Source organism: Ambystoma mexicanum, chromosome 12 (assembly GCF_040938575.1).
Source record: "Ambystoma mexicanum isolate Mex_15411 chromosome 12, UKY_AmexF1_1, whole genome shotgun sequence".
Taxonomy (NCBI): Eukaryota; Metazoa; Chordata; class Amphibia; order Caudata; family Ambystomatidae; genus Ambystoma; species Ambystoma mexicanum.
The window spans coordinates 76,922,783-76,944,385 of NC_090936.1; the positions used below are offsets into that span (position 1 = coordinate 76,922,783).

At 45.6% G+C, this 21,603-nt stretch overlaps 1 protein-coding gene across 10 annotated transcripts in view; it reads left to right on the forward strand.

Moving 5' to 3' along the window:
• MAGI2 (membrane associated guanylate kinase, WW and PDZ domain containing 2) overlaps positions 1-21,603 on the forward strand; it is a 3,248,720-nt gene that overhangs the window by 2,721,013 nt on the left and 506,104 nt on the right. For 8 of the 10 annotated variants that reach the window (XM_069628034.1, XM_069628038.1, XM_069628036.1 and 5 more), the window contains one exon: positions 7,884-7,925. The exons of the other annotated variants lie outside the window; for them this stretch is intronic. In XM_069628034.1, the coding sequence (XP_069484135.1) occupies positions 7,884-7,925 (42 nt within the window). The remainder of the gene's footprint in view (positions 1-7,883; positions 7,926-21,603) is intronic. 10 annotated transcript variants of the gene reach the window in all.

Consider the following 21,603-nt stretch of genomic DNA (forward strand, 5'->3'; position numbering starts at 1 on the left):
CGGCGATGTGGCGGTAAAACTTCTGATGAACCATGGTCGAACACTTCTAGATAGTCTTGGTATTGGGCCGGAATGAGTGTGGAGACCAGTCCAACCGTGTGGTGTTCTGTGGAGGGGACAACGGAATCCTCTAAAGATAATTGAGCCATGACCCCCAATGCTTGAGCGGGTGTCTCAATAGTGGTGGCTGCGGTTAGACAGAAATGTTGACAGAGATCGGATTCGAAATGCACCGAACCCTCTTTCCAGTCAATTAAGGGGTTGTGCTCCCGTAGCCAAGGTATTCCCAATATTACACCGAACTGGGGCATTGAGATGAGATCGAAACTCAGGGTCTCCCTGTGTATAGCCTGTATGGTCAAGAGCATAGGGGCGGTCTGCTGTTTGATTGGTCCGGAAACCAGAGCAGTCCCATCCACTGCCTGTACTGGTTCCGGCCGGGTTTTGGCTAGAAGAGGTAGGTTCAGGGTTTGGGCCAGTGTGATGTCCATATAATTACCTGTAGCCCCGGAATCTATGATAATCGTAACTGGGTGTGAGATGTCAGGTGTGGGTTGTAGAATGGCCTGCACATATATGGGTCTGATGCGGCCGAAAGCAAACACAGGGTTCGGGGTATGACAAGGAGCGCTCAACCCGGTCCCCGAGTTTAGGGTCGAGCACTCTGAAAACCCGATGGTTTTAGCTTGGGGCGACGGGGACACTCCTTCACGTATTGGCCAGGTAGACCACAATAATAGCAAGCATTGTCCACCCTCCTACGTTCCCTTTCTATGGGTGTGATCGGGCTCCTGATGCCCCCGATTTGCATGGGTTCGGAACTGGTTCTAGAGGGGGCCAAGGTGGCAGGAGATGGGGCAGTGGTGTGCAGGTCGGTAAGGAGGGAACAACCGCAAGGGCATCCTTCATGGCATTATTTAAGCCGCGACAATACACAACGGCTTTTTTGGATTCAGGCCAGGAAGTCTCGGCTGCAAGCTGATTGAACTTAGTAATGTATTCGATCAAAGACCCCCTACCTTGCCCCAGGTCCAGGAGTTCCAGGTCTCGGGACTGGACTTTATGGCGCGTATCGAACACTCGGGACATCTCAGTGACCAACAAATGAAAGTCGTAAAGGGCTGGGTTGTCGTTTTCCAGGAGTGGATTGGCCCAGGCAGCCGCAGTGCCTGCTAAATGAGAAAGAGTAAAGGCTGCCTTAGAGGTGGAGTCTGGAAAAGCCATGGGTCTACACAAAAAATGCAATTTGCATTGATTCAAGAAGGTTCTGAACTTTCCGGGATCCCCATGATACCTCTCGGGGGCAGCCAAAGGAAAAGGAGAGGGCAGAACTACGGGGATGGAGTTAGGAATGGGTGGAACGGGAGGTTGGACGGGCGGGGGGCCTGGTGGGGTATCCCCAAATTCAGCATCTGAGGGTAGAGGATGTGTAGCACTCTGGATAGTATCCAAGCGTTGGTGAATGGCTGTATTTGCTGCGGCCATGTCCGCACGTAACACGGTTATGGCCTGAACCATAGTGGTCAAGGGGTCATCCGCAGCTCCCTCCATAGCTACACGACAGGATGGCTTCACAGTCTGTTGTGTCTTGACTCTCGTGTAGCCGAAGAGTCCTCTGTCCACAAGTGCCGCACAGAGAGAATCAAAGTCACTCTCTGTGCCGCCTTTGAGGCCACAGGTGGGAGATGTTCTTTCCGGAACTGCGGTACTCGTGGAACCCCGAACCACTGTAAAGGAAACACCGGTTAAGTGTCAAGCCAAAACAGAATCAACAACCAATCAACAAGTAAGTGGAACGGTCTTACCAAAAGGTGTCTGTGGAGTGGCGGTTGTACCTATGGGGGAGGTTCCGAGACCCAGCAAGGCTGTTCTTTCAGTATGTAAGTATCCCAGCAACGTTGCAAGTGCCAGGCCCACCTGATGCCAGAATCCGCACAAGAAGGGCGGAACGTAGTAGGAGTCCGCGAAGCAGTCCGTGGTTGTAACAATGATCCAAAAGCAAATACCAAAGCCAAGGGTTATCCGTTGCCAGTCCGTGAAACAAATCTGAGGTCAAGATCCAAAAGGGATGAAACAAAAGGTATGTAGCGCCGTACAGGAATCCGAAGAAACAGCTGTGAAGCACCGAAGCACCGCAACAGAGCCGTTTAACTACTCGCGCTGCTATTTCCTCCCGGTCACATGATCCGCGAGCGCATCACATGAGTGTAGTCCAGTAACACGTGAGCGGAAGGCGGCGGTCACGTGACGCGGAAGAAGTCGGTCTAGCAGCCGCCACGGAAGATGCCAAGGGGGTAGACGTCTCCGCGGGCAAAGAGCATGCCGACCCAAGCTTTGTGGCAGTCGGCGCCGTGGCAACTGGGGCGAAGAGAGAACCTGTGAGACCCGGAACCGGGCAAGAGGGCGAGGGGTGTTTGGGGCACGGGGATGAGGAATGAGACCCCCAGAGGGAGTGGAATGCGTGACACAGCCATTCAGAAGATACCCTCATGTTGAAACAGTGGAGGAAACCTACCAAGAAGTATGTCCCTTGCTGAGTTGTCGAAAAGCAGCCATGAATAAAATGATGCGTGCTATGGATGTACGTTAAACAAAGTCTTATAACAGCAAAAGAATGTCAGATATATGATCCTATGTTGAAACAGTATGAAAATACTTAGAATAAGGATGTAACTTACCCAGTAAGAGAAAAATGTATGATGCAGTATATGCAGAGACAAAAGAATAAAGATGTGACCCCCTGGTCAATAACTGTAAATACGCTGAATGCAGGGTAGAAAGAATACATAGAAGCTTGCTTAGGAGAGCAACGTTTAGGACTACCATCAGAACAAGATGGACGACGGCTCATGTCAATCAACCCAGTTAGCTCAAAACCACGAGCCCAGGATCGTAAACATTGAGTGACGATGCAGAAATCGGTTTTTCTTGCAAAATAGGGGAGTACATTGGCTTTGAACCAAGGATGCTATTTCAAGAGATGACAAAAAGGTGTGAAGGGAGTCTAAAAGTAGACTGCGCAAGGACATATTTTCTGAAGATTAGGAGGAGCACGAACATTTACTGATGCCAAATATTGGATGACTAAAGGGCATAAAGTCAATATGGAATAGAGTTAGAAAGTCTCTAAGGGACAAAAGGAGAACTGGACCCGGCAAAAGTGTTATCAAATAAGATTAAAAGCACCGTCAATATGGACAAATTCATGGTCCTGTAACACGCGATGAAGAGCTTGCAACCACTGGCTATTCATTAAGCTTCGGATGAAGATAGCGGTGTGCCTACACTCCTTTGGATGTTCTAAGACTGTGCAGACTGGCAAGGTCAACTTTCAAACAGAAGACACTGGCATGAGGCCTACCAATGAAAGAGGATGGCTTAGTTGGGAAACAATGGAAGAGCTGACGGGTCTCCAACTACTTGTGTTCCGTTTCTATGTACGTGCTGCTAACAAGCCGAATGTCCAAGGTTGGATTTGGGTTGTCAACCAATTAGAATAGCCTGCCATGCTCTTTTTCATGTAATGTCGCAAAATATTAGTGCGCTGCCACATTTTCTGCTATGACGAGTGCCTTACACCTTGTGATTAGAAGTAGCTCAGGGTGTGTCTCACAGATAAGACACCACCAATGAGGGACTAGCACACACATTTTCTATATGTAGAGATGATCCCCTAATCCAAACCCACCCCTCTATAGGTTTTTGAAGTTTGCCATATAGGATGATGTCATAGATGACGTATCTACCATTATATAAACTACGCATGATTGAAAAAACAGTGTGATCCTGCATAAATAGAGTTGTTTATTTGCCCTGTTTTACATCTGGAGATTAAAGCGGTATTTCACCATCTCCATTGAGTCTGTCCGGTTTTTGGGTCCAATGTATTTACTTGGTAATTCCATCTAGCACAACCCATGCTTCAAGGTGCTAGAGCACAGGTGTAATCCCCCCTCCATTTGTTGAACCATCTTTTAGCAGATGGATCATGACGGAACTCTAGTTGAAGCTGAAGCTGCTCAAAGTTCCTTGCATATGGTGAAGGCAAGATTTCCAGGACAGCTGGCAGCTCTCACACCAACCACCTTTGGGGTACAACAGAAGTGTCTTGTGAGAGGTAATTTTACCTGCTACTAAGAGCACTGCTTAGGACTGTGGCCAGGAAGCTGCAAGCATTTCTGAAGTATGTTGCTGGACTGGGAAACGCAGGTCAAGCATTATTGCTCTTCAGGGAGCCTGGAGAAAGAACCCAAAGAACTGCAAGCCCAAAGACCCTGCTTTTGGCAATGCTTATTGCCGAATTCAGCCATTCCTTATAAGAGCTGCAGATAGCTGATCAAGCTGATGTTTCTATCTGCTTCCCCATTGGCTTTGCTGTGCTGAGCTCCCCAGAGAATCCAGTTGAGTTATGAAGTAGAAGCCACTTGCTGCGGACCCTGTATTTTTAAAACTACACAACAAACCATCAAGACCGAATCTCATGCATTTTCATCTTGAAGCCACCCAACAAGTTATTGAGGCACGACCAATGGAACCCCAGTCACCTGCAAATGGACCCTTTTAGCTCCTACCCAATGGGCCTCCCCGAGGGTGGCGAGGTAAGATCTCATGAGCCCACTTCTTCCGAAGTGACAGTAAAACCACCAGGAGTTCCTGAACCAAAGATGGGGTATGGAGGGACTACAAGCCCCAGAATACCTATTTTCTGTATGATCAGAAGTGTCAACAGTACCAATCCTTACACCGCTGGATTACTATGAGAAAAATGAAGACCCATCCCCTCTGAAGCCTTCGCGGAGTTGGGGCCATACTTGTTACAGAGAATCATAAAACCATGATGCATCCCACATTCTCCAAGAGGGATAAAGTACAAGGTCCACCAGACCGCGATTCAGTGACATTCGCGGACCTCCTCTGTCACAGGCAACGCTTGCCTGCCCGATGTAAAGGTGACTGAGACTAACCTGTGTAGCAGGTCGCCAGACCTGGAGAGACACCAGAACCGGCCATCCCAGGAAGTGCAAATGCTGACCCGCCTCTTTAAAGGACGTGAATGGGGTCACCGACTCAGGAATGCTATATGCCTCATCTTCCTAGTCACACTCTTCGAGATCCTCACTAAAAGTCCTCAATGAAGCATTAAAGTCATATCCAGCTTCTCCTTTCCCAGATTGCTGTTGGACCATCAGCCAACACATATAGCCCAACACCACCATCGCTGGTGCGGATCCCTGTCTGTAAATGTCAGTGGGATAAACATTTTCCACATTACAATCCGAGGAATTTTTGCCAGTCCACCATAGTTTGATGATGCTCTCTAGAGTGCATGGCATCATTTTGATAGAAACATCCAAGAGAGTGGACACTAAAATAAGGAGCCCTCTGGGGCCTTACGAGCAACTGCCGAGTAAGTACTATATGCTATCTTATCAGCCTTCCCAGCCGTTCACATTGCTTGGAGACACATAGGGCCCGATTCATGGAACTTTTTCCTGTGGGATTGCACCATTATAAAACACTTCCATGAATCAGGTCCATAATCTGATGTCAGTTGATACAATGCTGCCAATCTTCTTCCCCTAACGTTATTCCGGTAATGGGAGGTTTCGCCGCAGTAGATTTCATTGAGGATGAATTGGTTGAAAACATTTTCTGCATTTCACCGCAAATGTATGTGGGTGGTAGGTTAGGGAAATTGTAAAGGTAGAGAGTGATTGTGAGGTTTGGGGGGGTCTTCGCTCATACATTTGTGGTCAAATGTACTTGAGAAAAAAAACAAATTCGACCAATTCACCCTCAAACAAATACATTTGAAGAAATCACACAGCACCCTTATTCTGAGAGCCTCTTTACTGCCTTCCCCGGACCCCAACCTTGCCTCCATGGCAACTCTCTGCCAGTCTTGTTCCTACCACTCCATCCTCTTCCCGTTCACCCACAGTACACTCCAGATTGTAGCATGAAGAAGAGCTATCGTACTCATTTTAGGCAAGTATGAGGAGAGATCAGGAATATACTGAATCGCAACAGGGTCTAACTGCTTCTCCAATGCCTAGAAGGGTTTAATGACTAAACCTCCACTTCTGGTGGTAGTGAGTCCTTTGGGTCCCTACATATGAATAACCTATCATATCATATTGTATCCTCGGCTAGCCCCCCATCAAACTACCAAACAGAGGTTATCCCTCCTTTGGCATTTACCATTGTCTGCTAATCTAATCAACCGCTGAACTTTTGGGAGACGCAAAGGCAGTTTAAGGAGAGGAGAAAAAGATCTTACAAAGCTCCTTCCTGAGGGCCTGAGGAACAAAGCAACGGGTGAGGTAGTATTACATGCTAGAACTTCCCCTTGCTCGTTCTTTTGAATATAGAGACCAGTCCCATCAGGATCGGCTCAACTCAGACTTAGCATCTGGGTCTAGAGTCGCATTACTGGTAGACTTATTCCTTTCAGCCGCTGGACCAAAGGCCCCATCTTTATGATGATAGGTTATTTATAACGTGCTTAATAGCCAGAGATTACTAAGCGCGGTTCCCAGGAATCGAACCTGTGTTGCTCCGTGTCGCCTTGCTTCCAAGGCGAGCACGTCGCTGCTGAGCTATCCTCCCGAGACATTTTTAGCCAGGCCTGGCACCATTGTCTGCACGGATCTTCACTCATCTCATCTCCTCCAGCATTCTGATTTCTGTGCAAGCTCCCAACTCTAAGGCGAAGTAGTGGTAGGAAGTGACGGGGAAGTCGCAGCAGTGTGACGAGACATATTCTGCTCCGTCTGCATTCTATGCTTAAATCTAAAGGACGGAGACTCTGGAGAAGAGGATGAATCTCTGTCATGGTGTCTCTTTCAACCGGGTGCCCAACTCCAGGAGCAGCCACCTTGCGCTACACAGACTGTGCAGGCAAGATAGCATTGCAGAGTATCCCAAGCAGTCTCAAGAGGATAGCTCAGGGGCAATGTGCTCGTCTTGGAAGCACGACGGCACGGAGCACTACAGGGTCGATCCCTGGGGGCCGCGCTTAGAAACCTCTGGGTATTAAGCGTGTTATAAATAACTTATCAAATCATATCCCCATTCCTGCAGTACTAAGCACTCTCACCTGAACTTCTGCATCGCTTCATCAACTTGGTGGTGCCCACATCAACATGGCATCGTACTCAGCACCCAACAGGGCTTGGCATACTCTCTTTGCTCATCTTGATACTGATCAACTGCCACCTAGCCCAGTAGTGCTGCAGCTGGTAAACGCGTAAAGAGACACTCTAAGCATGAACTATCTCCTACATTGCCTGTACTACTTCCTACTAAAGCAATGATCTGTACAAATTTTTACTCTGTTATTACCCTCTACAAATGCTGTGATAACAGTGGGTCTGTGCGTTAAACATATGTTAAATTATAAAATAAATAATAAATACAAATGAGATGAGAGCTGGGTGCTAGAAACACCCAGAAAAAGAAAGAAACAGGACATTGCGTGGGGATGGTGTTACATTCTGATGGAAGGAGTTCAGTGTGAGTCATTTGAAGGCTGTGGTTTATGAAACTCAATCGGCGAGAATCATCTCTTGCATTAAAGTCTGGGACGAGTAAGAACAGCACACGAGCACTGTACTGTTATAATGTAAATTCAGTACTGGTGGATTATCAAATATGTTTGCTCATTGAATTGGTATTCAAATGACACACTTTTGTAAAGGAAGCATTCACTGTGGTCATCAAATCACAAACAAATCTAGCTAATGTGGTTTCATTCAGGTGACATGATGGTAGCCAAACATTTGACTTCCTCAATCATATGATATGGCAAAGAAAATAGTACTGTAATCTACCACTGTCTCAGGGGCTGCATTTCTCATTGAATTCCCCGTTTTCTTATTCAGAGCAAGTGCCCCCAAGGACTGGCTTTCGAGTGGACCCCTCTGGCAAGTACTTTTCAGCCTCTACTGCACCGTGTCGTGGTCATCCTCCATCGTGTGTCTGTGGCGACAGTAACTGTTCTGCTTATAATTGCCGCTCTATGTTTCATCGGCTGCCATCACCCAACCGTACCTTTATTGTGCACACATTTTTACCTTTTTTTTTGCATGATACTTCAACGTGGATTTTGTCGTGGATTGTGTAACTCAGACACTTTTTCCTTTACAGCAGTTGTATTCTATGCTATGCTGAGACAGCACAATACTGCACAGTACACAGTGCAAGTTCATGTCAGCTTTTAGAGAGGCAGTACTTTGGGCAAACATGTAACTTTATTTGTCAAACCAGGGGGCAAAAATTCAAGTTGCAAGCTACCAGCCATAAAAAAGGGTTCCATGTGATAATGTCCCCCCAAAAAATGGCGCCATGCAAAAATTGTGCCTTTTTTTGCTGAGACATCATCATTAGGAACATGCAGGGGACACCCCTGCAACCCCTGAAAAAAAAATGTATGCCGTTTCCCGGTGACTATATGTAAGCTGACATTACATGTGGGGACAATATTTTCTGATACCTTAAAAAGTCACTTGCCACCTCAGTTCTATACGTACAGCACACCATTTCTTACTCGCCAAGAGTCAAATATCACTAGCAAACTGTGCACCCTGGTAAAACAAACATCTTATATAACATAAAGAAATGGAATGTGACAGCAAGTTTCATGCAGCGGCCAGTTGTTATTTCTACCCGGCAGCTGCACAGTTGAACGGTTTCATGCAGAAAGACACTTTGAAGTTAGGCCCCGAGGACCGGAATCGTGGCCAGTTTTCAGGATATCCCTCATTAATATTCATGAGAATGAATGTGCATTCCTTTAGAACCATTGTATGCAAATTCATCTCATGAATATTAATGAGGGGTATGCTGAAAATCCGACATGGTTCCGGCCCTTGAGTTGGACAACCTTGCTTTAAATTATCTAGCACAACTCAGGGGCAGGCACTGCAATAGTTAAGCTTGCAATTAGAATTCTTTTTCTACTGTTTTGACGGGTTTGGAGAATTTGTTTATACACAGGTCATCATGTTCCCAGGCAGCAGCTTAATCAATGCACCAAACATCCACTGCAAATGTGTGGTTTGATGGCCTCCCATTAAAAGCACCATCTTCCAGAGGGTTTGCTCTTTCGTTGTGCTCCGCAATATTTTTATTACAAAAAGGAATGCATTAGAGCCAGAAAAAGGAAGTCCGTGAGTGTTTTTGTGACCTTACTTATGTATGCTCTGCAAAACAGAACCAAAAATTACATACAGCATTTTTCCAATTCTTTCTATGTGAAAGGACATGTTTTAGTGTAGCCTTCTCATCATACCTCAAAGGACCAGACTCTCAATGGGACTAAAAATCAGCTGACATAATGGCAGATTTAGTGAATGTGTACTTTCCCCTCTTTTACAATGCGTTCTCTTCCAATTCTTTTCATCTCCCATTTGCCATTTCCTCGCAAGTGGTCTTAATGCAGCTGCCATCGAACTACCCCTAAGTTCCCTGTTCACCCGCTAATTAGAATGAGCGGAAAAAGTGCAATATGGCAGCTGATTGCTCCTTAACCTGTGCTAAGATAAATTATGTATTTGGCGACAAGTAGGGTTGTAGTAGTGTTTACTGCAGAATGTAGTAAAAGTAGTTGAAAATGGTGGCCCCTACCTTGCCACTTTAAAGGTACTGTACATGTGCACTTTTAGTCATGTAAGTAGGGTGACCAGACGTCCCGGTTTTGCTCGGACAGTCCCAGTATTTTCCCCATTGGTCCCAGCGTCGTGAGAGTTTTTTTCCATTTCAAAGCCCTGTCCCGGGATTTGTGGGACGGGTGGCTTCTGTCACTCTTTTTGCTGGGAAACGATAAACAAATCCCGAAATCGGGCCCTGCGCCACTCTCTTGGTCACTTTAATGACCCCATTTCCTCCCTGGCCTCTCTCCTCCAATAAGAGTGCTCTGCCTGCAACACACCCCCACACTTTGTGTCAGAACAGCCCACAGACATAGAAGTAGGACTACCGTTTTAGTAGAGTTCAATTTGTGTGTAGTCCTACTTCCATGTCTATCGCCCGTCCCCGTGTTTTATTTTGGGATTCTGGTCACCCTACATGTAAGGCTTCAGGTCCACACCATAGTAGGACTTTAAGGAGACAGCACCCTCTTGCGGCACAGGGTTGGGACGTGTATGAAGATTAGATTGGCCATTTGCAGAAATGCAGGGAGCTGGGATTGGAGGCTATGTGTCCCAGAATACCAGTGAAGTAAAAAACATAAAAATTGGAAAAAGAGTGCAGAGGTGCAGCAAAAAACAGGAATTCACGTCAAAGCAATTGAATCTGCAGTCACATCAACGGCGTCTAAATATAAAAATGTATTGATACATGGAGACAGACAGGTTGACACTCTGATTGGCTGGAACCAGTTCACACTGAAACTCTTACTGTAGCTAATCACGATTATGATTTGATATGACATTGAGCACAAAATGAAGGGGGCCCTCCAGTGGCAACACAAGTGTGCCTCATGCTATTATTCTAAAAAATGCGGTCAATTGGCCAAAAGGACTGTCACTTTGTCCCAGCTTTGGGAGACTACTGATATGGAACCAGGACTCTTTATAACACTATTAATGTTCTTAAGACATATCTTAAAATATCCGAATGTCAATTTGTAATTTGATTTGCAATATCTGTCACTGTTCTAAATCGACTTTACTTTGTGCTTTAAAGTCCATGGGTGTCTCAAGGCTCAGTTAAAGACCTAGCTTTTTTGCAAGATGAAATTTGATGGAATTCCGGAAAAAGTAAAAACGTATTCATAAGCAAAAGGGATCGAGTGTACCAAAAACAAAAAAGTAGTGGAACTGTGACTCCAGCGGGGGACCGAGTAGGAAGGAAAGGAGCAATGTGCAACACATTTCTTAAGGGTTGCAGTCAAGCTCGTTGACAGCCAATTGAGTTGAAACAGATTTCAGTTTAGCTGTAACTAATATCCGGTGGTGAAATGGAGAAGTGTGCTTTTACTTCACCAAGAACAGTTCCGGAATGATGAAAATGGTTGCCAAAATAGTGGAGCTGTTAACAGTAAAACATAAAAGTAGTGGAACATTGCTCCCGAGCGTTTCCGCTCACTTCAACCACTGTAAGCAAGTTATTCCAAATTCACAAAAGAACCCAAAAGTGTTTAAGAAACGGATTTACGCATTTTCGAATTCCGGGCAGTTTCAAATAAGGGAAGCAAAGTAGATTTATATATGCATATGTCATTTTACGCCAAGACCAGAAAAGATGGCATTTCCAGGGCCTTGTAAATAAGTTGTGGGAATGCCAAGATTTTATCAAAATGGGGAGTTGGTGCACACCCACAAAAGGGTACCTTCATCTGCATTCACAAATCTTCAAATTAGTCTTAGAAGCTTTGGAGAATACACTTAATTAGTACTCAGCGGGGGGATGTGGCGGCTTCTCAGCCAATAAGGAGGCTCGGAACGGGGGAATTACCAGACGGTAATCCCCCGCTCCAAGCCACCTCAAGGCTGGCAGTCGCCATCTTCCCCCGCTGGGGAATGAGCTAAATGCTCCACCTCTCTCCCACTCCACAGATTTCCCTTCCCCCCACTTGAGCGGACATGCTGGAAATACTTCTCTCTCCAGCACGTCCGCTCCCGATCTGCGACACACCGCCATGGAAAGGAAGAAGGGACTTCACGTAATCCCTCCTCCTTTCTATGGCGGACATTTTTTTTGTTTACATTTTTTCCTATTTTTTTGAATGGCCGCCATGGAAAGGAACTACTTGTTAGTCCCTTGTCCATTTCCATGGTGGCCATTTTGTTTGTTTACTTTTTTTTATCTATTTCCAATGGCTGCCATGGGAAGGGAAAATGGACTTCATTTTCCCTTCCCCAACAGTCATTTTTTAGACTTTTTTCTTCTGTTTTTAAACACTTTCGCATTTCGGAACAGAAAAAAAAGGCTTTAGTACCCCGGTCCAACAGGCCGGGGTATTAATAGCAATAAGCCCCTTGCCCAGGGGGGCATTACTGAATCAATTAATGCCCCGGGGGCTTCAATAAATATGGGCCCCGAGGGCATTACCTAACTCGGCAATGCCCCGCCTCGGCTCAAACCATGAGACGGGGTTGTTTTGGGTGCCCACGTGTATGCCTTCAGGCCCCTGAATGATGCTTGTGGTGGCCTGTTCCATACTGTATCCACCATTGGTATCATGCTGTGCAACAATGTCAAGGAAAATACAGCTGCACAGCAGATCATGCCTTTTTGTAGTGTTGGGCAAAGCAAAAAACGTGTGCCTGCAGATTCACATATTCCAAGTGTACTGTTGAGAGTAAATAGGTGTGTATTGATGCACATGCATACACAAAGGACACATACAGACACCATAATGAATCCTTAGCTGTCACTTCTCCTCGAGGGGGAGCCTCTTCCCATGAGGCCAGGGAGGTGAAGCTGCTACCAGATAGTCCCCCTGTGGGTGATACTCAGCAGGAGGATCTCATGGGGAGAGACTCCCCCTCTAGAGACAAGGACGGAAAACATCCTCACCCAACATCCTCATATATCCCTAGCCCTAAAGCCTGTTCCACAACCTCCTCTCCATACCACAGACTTCCATGTGTCTCTAGAAAATCCAATACTGAACTTGCACCAGGACTAGGAAGAGTAGGGACTACCCAAGAGAAACATCCTTGGCTCATACTGGGACAAAGAAGAGCAAAGACTACCCAGAATTAATACAATGGGCAAGTACTGGGACGAGGAGGTGCAGAGGCCTGCCAACTATTCCTAGAACCTCCAATGAGCCTTCTAATAGTTCTCCAACTCCCATTGGAGAAACGCATTGAAATAGAGGAAGGACTATGGACGGGAGAGAAAATCCTTCCCTGCAGGAGCTTTGAGATTCAAAGCCAGCAAGCAGTGAGAGCAAGACCCAAGATGCTTGTCTAGCAGCAGGGACAGTCAAGACAGGTCCACCGTGGACAGACCGACTGAACAGATGGAAGAATGGGTATCCAGCCAACGAGGGAGCTGGAAGGCGCTGTCAGTTCGATAAGCACAACCTGAGCTACTGGAGAAACAGCCCAAAGCCAGAGAGGGGATGCTGAGAAGCCCAGAACTGACCAGAAAGCATTGGCAAGCACCCTGCAGGTAACTGGGTTGCCGGACAGGTTGATGGGACACCAGTAGGGCTGAAGAGTGATGAAGGGTTGGTCTCAGAACCGTACCCAATAATAAACAGCCTTCTGGGTCATCTTTTTGGCAGCAACTGGCAGGGTAGTAAACCACGTCTGCCAAAGCGAGAAGAAGAGGAAAGCTGGGTTTGGGTTCCACACAGAAGAATGAAGAAAGCTTTAAGCCATCTTTTTCGTGGCTGTACCTGGCAGGGTAGTGAGCCAGGTCTGCCAGAGCAGGAAAGAGAAGAAAGGCCAGGGGAAGGGAGACATTCCCCCTGGTACTGTGAACTGTGAGAAAGAGCCTGAGAAAGGCCAGGGGAAGGGAGTCATTCCCCCTGGTACTGTGAACTGTGATAAAGAGCCTGAGAAAGGCCAAAGGAAGGGAGGCATTCCCCCTGGTGTTGGGACCTGTGAATGTAAGCCAGAAGAGTGTGAGAACAAAGCCAAAGAAGGCCAGGAGAAGGGAGTCATTCCCCCTGGTACTGTGAACTGTGATAAAGAGCCTGAGAAAGGCCAGGGAAAGGGAGGCATTCACCCTGGTGTTGGGACCTGTGAATGTAAGCCAGGAGAGTGTGAGAACAAAGCCAAAGAAGGCCAGGGGAAGGGAGTCATTCCCCCCGGTGTTGGGACTTGTGAATGTAAGCCAGGAGAGTGTGAGAACAAAGCCAAAGAAGGCCAGGGGAAGGGAGTCATTCCCCTGGCATTGTGAAACGGTGACAGTCCAGGGGAAGGGAGTGTTTCCCCCTGGCTGTGGGTAGAGAAAAGCAGTGAGAGCCAGACATCAGGAGTCATTCTGCTAGTGGTTGAGTTTACAAAGAGAATCAAACCAGTGATCCAGGGGCAGGGAATCATTCCCCCTGGAGGTAAGAAATTATGAGCGTTTAATGCAAAGCCAACAATCCCTTATATTGAAATATTGAAGTCAGTGGAAGGGTGTCAATCCCTTTGTTCTGGGAAACCAAGGAACAAGATACCTGGAGAAGATAGGCATTCTACAGGAACCCCATAGTGAAGAAACAACTATGGGCAATAAGGAATGTTGATGTTTGACCGGGACCTTTACCTTGTGAGTTGAATTGAGAAATTTAATGCGTGTTGACATTACAACCTGTAACTTTGTTTTGCACCTTGGAACGGAATTGAGACCTGGGGAAGGGAGTCATTCCTGAGTAATGTCTAAACGTACGTAAGCTGTCCAGAACGCAACTGCACACCAAATGAGGCGTAATCAGAAATAAATGGCCTCACACATTTAATAGATATTGAAAAAATATATACTTATGGCATAGCCAATTACATTTTGATAATTGTTCAAAATGTAATTACCTGAAGGCAGGTTGCAACAAACATACATACATTCACATAGGTTTTCAATATCCAGGGCAATTAAAATTAAGAAAACATATAGCAAACACATGTAGTGTCTAGAGCACACCAGAACCAACTAATGACTGTAACTGGAATCTGCTGTCCATAAGAAGGGAACCATTCATCTGGACCAAGTAGATATACTACCTCTGGTGACGAGTCAGAAATGCGTGACGGACACACAGGTATAGTTTTCTCACAAGTTGCCATTTTATTTAAATAAAAAGGGTTGCGACAAATGCCTATCTTTCTATAATCTAACAAGGATATCCCTCCCTAACAAACTAAGGCTAAAGAAAAATGACCCAGTGTCCAAAAAGTATCTGACCCTCACACTAATATACACAATAGACACAACAAAATGATATAAGAATTGCCTGGCCGTTTTAAACTCCACAAAATAGCATATAAATTTAGACTCAAAAGATATAAGCATTAATCCTTGTGACCAGGGTGGATTCCCTTCCCCTGGATCAATTCAGGATTCTGTGGAACAAAGTTCAGTTTCAAGAAAGTTCAGTTCAGTAACAAAGTTCCACTCAACTTAGGCTACAAAGTCTTTTCCATTCAATATATCCTTTCACTGGATAAAGTACCTTTCTCACTTCCAAAAGTGTCTTCACAGTTCAATTCAAAGTAATTTTTAACACGTCTACAATCACCTGCGTGGTAAACCAAAAGTACTTTTCTGAAAAAACATAAATTCTGAAATCAAATGCAAGTGTTCTTTTCTTCACATGCCAATCACTTACCATACTTCTTCTTTAAAAGGAAATAATTGAGTTAGGATGGCTCTCTGAAAAGAAACACTTTAGTCATGTTGGCTCATCAGTTACTTTTCGGTTATGCAATAGTTCATCCATGAAAGGTGGTGGAATTAACACTTCTTTTCAACAACAACCTTTTACCACAGTACTTTAAATCATCTTCTTCCTGGTACACTCGCCTGGCAGGACTAAATACAATTTGCCCCTATCCTGGTTTACTCGCCTGCCGGGATAACACTCCTACTACTACTACTACTACTACTACTACTACTACTACAACTTGAACTCTGTGGTAAGGCTTGTTCCAAGCTCTCCACACTAGAATCATCAATGGGGAGATTTGAACCAACAAATACTTCTCTGGTCAATCTTTTAACTCCTAATACCATTGGCTTACATCTTCTTCCAAATGGATATTTCACAAAAGGACAATGATTCTCGTGTTGATCTGTTTGCCATAGGCAATGCAGATTACGGTTCCCTCCCCCTTGTTCACTTTTACAAGGGGGGCTTTGCTCCTGCGGTCTTTGATTTCTACCTGTGTAACCTTTTGGCTGTTGGCAATGCGGATTACAACTTTCTCACTCTAGACAGCTCTTTCTTTCAATATTAAATCCAAAATGCCCTGGGATCACTCTTCTGTTGACTTGACAATGTAGGTTACAAGAGTCTCCTAATTGGTACCCCTGGTTAGGAGCGTTGAGCCCAATTTGTCTATGTATCCATTTTCTTTGGCTTTGGCAACGTGGGTTACAATGTCCCCCTAATTGACACCCTTCCTTATTAGAGTTGTGTCCACTTTGCTTTCTCCTCACTTATGTTTGGCTTTGGCAATTCAGATTACAATATTCCACTATTTGAAATCCCTTAATAGGAGAGTTGCACCCAGCTCACCTTATTATCACTCTTCTTTAACTTTGGCAATGCGGGTCACAATGTTCCCCGATTCGGAATCCCTCAGTGGGAGAGTTGCACCCAGTTTACTTAATTCAATTGTTCGGTATTCAAAATAACCATTATTACCTAGCGGTTTCCTTCTAACTCGCAGGTCTTGCTGCTTCGCTCTTCAGGACCTCCTCTGCCTTTGACAGCTCTGGTGGGTCTGCCGCCACTCACGCTGACCTTCATTGGAGCTTCCGCAGCTCTGTGCACTCCCCGTTGTGAATCAGTTACCGGAGCAGTTCACGGATTGTAGAGAGCTTCTGGGCGGCTGGCTTCAATACCGCTTCGTGCTGTGCGTCCTGCAGAAAAATCTGGAGTCCCAACTTCTTCGCAGCATCCTTCTGCCGCCACAACAGCAACTTCAGCTTCTCCCTGCTGCTTCTTCTTTGCCCGCGCCTGAAAGGCCTTAAAATGTTTCAAGATACCGCTGTTGGCCATTACAACAAGACCGCTCACCATAGTTGACTAACTCTGGGCTCCTCTTGCTCGTCTGAGTACTAAGAGCATTTTGGGACTTGAAGTTCATAGTGCTCTTGCGCTCTTATAAATTAATCCAATCTGATTGGGTAATTGAGATGATTTACACTTAAGGGAGGGTTTTAAAGGATTTGATGTTTTTCCCTTGGATCTAAGATCTAAATATGAAGTAGAATCATAACTACTGGAAGTTGTAATACTAACTTCACGGCCCCCTTGTGTACCATTGTCCTGTTGGTTAAAAGGTTCTACATACTTGCCACGTTGGGTAATTCTGGGAGAGGGAGTCTTACAGTGACAACGTGCCATTAAATATTTAGGCATTAGGGAAATGTCATCCTCAGAAGAGGATGAATTCTGTGTCTCCCCTGACGGAGGCACCACTTTCCCTTGACAGATGTCCCCTCCCATGTGATCCTCCCTCCTAATACCGCCTCCAGGGTTAGGATCAGGTAGCGGCTGCCTTTCCCTGGCCACATAGGAGGAGACTTTAGGCTGGGGCTTCATGGTAAATCCGCAGGATTCATCACACTTGTTAGCTTAGTTATACGTGTGAGGCACAGAAGTAGGCTTCTTGACACATTACCGTAGACTATTGATTTATAAAGACATCCTGACTGAAACCTTAGTATTTTGTTTGCGGTCTTAGATATAGGGAAAGATAGGTTTTCTCTTTATTTTGATCTCAAATTAAAATCTATTAGATTGTATTTTTTTACGGTTCTTGCTAATAGAAACAGATTCAATTTAAAAAAAGTAGTTTGGCAACCACCATGCCACCTGTGCGTCAGTCTCCTCCTTCTGCACCCTTACACCACACCCACACACACACTTAACAGCCCACACATACAAATGATACCGCATGACAAGAATCCATCTTGAATGCACATACTATATACTCTGAATGCAAGTAAGCACAATAGACACATCCTGTAAGCTCAGAAGTAAAATAAGCATAGAAAATGTGCTTAGAATTATGTGCATCTGCATAACCAATGCACTCTGAAGGACTATGCATATACTCCCACACACACCACACAAACACACATCCCTCAGACTATGCATAGGCACATAGCATATACATAGACAACTACTAACAGCAAACTCAGAATGTGCTTTGCATACTGAAATGAAGTTCCCACAACTGATTCTCGGTACGGCCAAGGGGGTATTCGGGGGGCTGAGTGTCATCTCAAGCCACTGGATGTTGGTTCCAGGGCAGTATGCGGAGGAAGCCCATGTCACCCTGCCCTCCGTGTTCCATCTCACTGGGTAGGGGATATTCACAGTAATCCATCACAAGCCAATCCGTCAGCCAACTAGGGCAGGACAGTCCTGATAGCCTTGACTTTCCCCATGTACCCGTAAGGACCATTAAGGACAGTGCTAGTGTGTCCCCTCTCCAGTTGAGAAATATCCTGATACTGTTACAATTCCAATGACAGTATCAGATAAGTCATTTCACAGCCCTGAAGAGACACTCTGTGAACTCAGGAGGCCAATGTGTAAAACAAAGTTACTAATTGTGATGATTCTCCGGATGTCGTCATCGTTTCCCTGGGGAAAATCCCTTCTCTTGGCCAGGTTGGTGTGGCCACAGTCCAGAAGACCCCCTTGGTGTGGCAATATTCAGGAGCATGACATGGGGAGGTTGTTACCCTATGGACTTGGGAAAGATATTCCAGAGAGAATATGATATCCCTTTACCCATTTAAGGTTGACACCCAGGACCCAACTCCCAAATCCTCTATATCTTATTGAAGAATGCCTGGAGGAACCAAGGTACATGCTGTAGTTGTTCGAACAATCCTATTGGTGCCAGGACATTGAAACCTACAAAGCATAGGAAAGTATGGAGTCCTCTTCCTCTCAACGCGGGTCGAGGGACCGGAGAGCGTCTCAACGAGAGGGTTCCGCTGTGCGAAAGTCAAAGTGGAAGGAAGGGGGAGCCTTCCTGCAGACCGAGAGGACTAGGAAGCTGGAAAAATGCTACCCGAGTACAAACCAAAGCCACAGAGCCGAAAAAAGACCACAAGAGACCCGAAAGCCGCCACAAGAAGCCTGTGCACCCACAGAAGGGAGTTGGGACACCGAGCGCTGTATGTGGGACTTGCACGAAATGAGAAGCTGGGTCGGAACCCCAATCCCTCACCTTGAAGAGGAGATATCTTCTTTGTGGCAATATTTGCATGAGAAAGCAAGCTGTTGTGAAAAGACAGAAAGGCAAGATATTGAAATTATATGAGACTCTGGATGTTACTAAAGTTCTGGCAGTAGTGTATACCAGCCAACAAGATTGCGAGTCTAGGGACCCACACCAAAGTGTATGAAAGAGAGTTACTAAAGTCCTGTCAGGAGAGTATACCAGGCAAGACGATAACGAGTCTGGGGACCGCACCCAAGCATAAGAAAGAGAGTTATTAAGGTCCTGCCAGGACAGTATACCACACAAGAAGATTACGAGTCTGGGGATCCGCACCCAAGTGTATGAAAGAGAGTAACTAAAGCCCTGGCAGCAGAGTATACCAGGCAAAAAGATTGCGAGTCTGGGACTCACACCCAAATATATGAAAGAGTAACCCAGGTCCTGGCCGGACTCACACCAAATTATGTGTGAACTTATATATGCTTGGTAACTAGGGTAAGAGAGTCATACCTCCGGTCCTATGGAGAACATGAAAAGCCAGGAGAAGAGCCACAACCTCTTGGTCTTGTGAACATCAGTACATCTGGTATCCAGGGTAAGGGAAGCAGTACCCTGGTATTGACAGTGAGCTTTCAAACACCAAAGTGACAAAACAACCTCCTTTGTAAAGAGATTTGTGCTTATGATAAGCAGAGGAAGAGAGGCAGCACCGTGGTGTTGACGGGGGGGGGGTGGAGAGGGTTGAAAAAACTAAGAGATGAAAAACTACCTCATAGGTTCTGAGCATTGCGACAGAAGGGAAGAAGCCCTTGTCTCTAATACTGGTTGAAGAACCCTTTTGTTTTGAAACTTTTAACTTTACTTTCCTCTTTTTGCTACACTTGGATCAGTGGAAAACAAACACTGGATATTATTCAGAGAAAGGGAGCCATTACTCTGCAGTTAAGTCCCAGTTTTCCCTTTGTATATTAGTTTAAGTGTACGGGTTGGCAATAGGGGTTTTGGACACAGGACGGTGGACTATTGTTTCGTCGGAAATTCTGATAGTTTCCTTAGTTTGTTTTGAGGCAGGGAACGCCATCTTAGATTTAGGGAAAATTAGGATTTTCCTTTTTCTGTTTAATATAAAGGCTATCAGCCATTAAAAGGCCACCACTGTGTCTGCATCCTGCTTCTGACTCCTTACATAATTCATTGGGGCTCATTACGAGTTGGACATAAATACGGCGGTAACTCCACCTAAGCGCTTTTAGAGTTACTCCTGTATTATGAGATCCCGAGAGCATGTGCACCCCACCGGCAGTAACGGTAATACTGTCTGGTGAGATTACTGCTGAACATGACTATTCCATTAACCACCAAACTCATAATGAGCCCCATTGTCTTCCAAGAGAGTATTCCCTCAATGCTGATACATTGTTGCAATTTCCACACAAGACAAGAGTCTGTACATTTAGACAGTTGGAAAGTTTACCAAATGTTTTGCCTACAAACACTTTGCATTTTGAGAGAAAAGAAGAGCAGGATCCTGTGCAGGCAACGCCAAACAGGGGCTGGGAGGGCAAAGTAAAATCCAAGATGGTGGACAGGCCAGAAAAAGGCTTGATCCAGTGCCTTAGGCACAAAATGAGGCAGGAGCACCCAGCAGCAGCAGCCAATCCTAACCCTGACCCGACTATCAAAAACAGGAGCAGCCCCTCACTAAGAGCCCAGCACATTAAGAGCACTAGGTAGCAATGACACGGGGAACCTTCGGGAGACGGCGAGGCTCAATAACACTCAGGAGAATCTATCCTGAGACATTTTGCATTTTTGGGGGACCCGGTTTATATTTATGTTTCCCCCTTTCCTTGGCAACTATTTGCCAACAAAAAGGTATTGAACTTCATGGCTGGTCCGGTCAAGCGCAACATATGCACTGGCTTCTAGCAAGTGATAATTGACCCCTGGCAAGTAAGAAATGGTGTACTCTCTGGATAGAATTGAGGTGGCGAGTGACTTTTTATGGCTGGCTAGTAGCTGGCAGCATACCCCTCATGACAATTCCTGAATATACTATGCTTGGATTATAACTAGGCATACTATGCTCATCCTAAATGCATGGAGTGTGAGTAAGCACGGAACATAAGTGAGTCCCGCCCCCAGACAACTAGTTTAAAAAAAACACTACTGCTAAGTAATGAAGCACACACACCTGCACACAACGAGCAGCAGAGACAAAAACACGCGTACAAACCCACACAGAGTCAGACACACACATCGAAATGAGGAGAAATCAATAAAAAACCTTTTTTTTAAAAGAGTTGAGTTAATCACCTATAAAAAGGTGACATGTGCAAAGTATGGGAAAAATCTCGGGAGGATAGCTCAAGACGACGGACGACGGACCAACACAGGTTCATAGGAAGGAGTGCGGGGGTCGCCTCCCACTTTTTGCAGCCAAAATGTGGTAACAATTGTGCAGTAAAAGTACAGAGAAACAAAAGGTGAATGATACTTATGCTTATTGTGGTATAGTGCACACGTTTTTCAGTTAATGCGACTTATGTTATGTTTGATACAACAATAATGTTAAGCAAGTCAGGTAATTGTCTTCTTGTTTGCATACATAAGGAGGCACCAAGGCAGGTGGGCCTGTTCCCAGTCTGTGCTACCTCGGAGGTCCTAAAACAAAAATCAGGCCTAATTGCATGTGGGCGGCGAAGCCACTTCGCCATTTTTGATGTTGGCAAAGATCTGGAAGGATCCC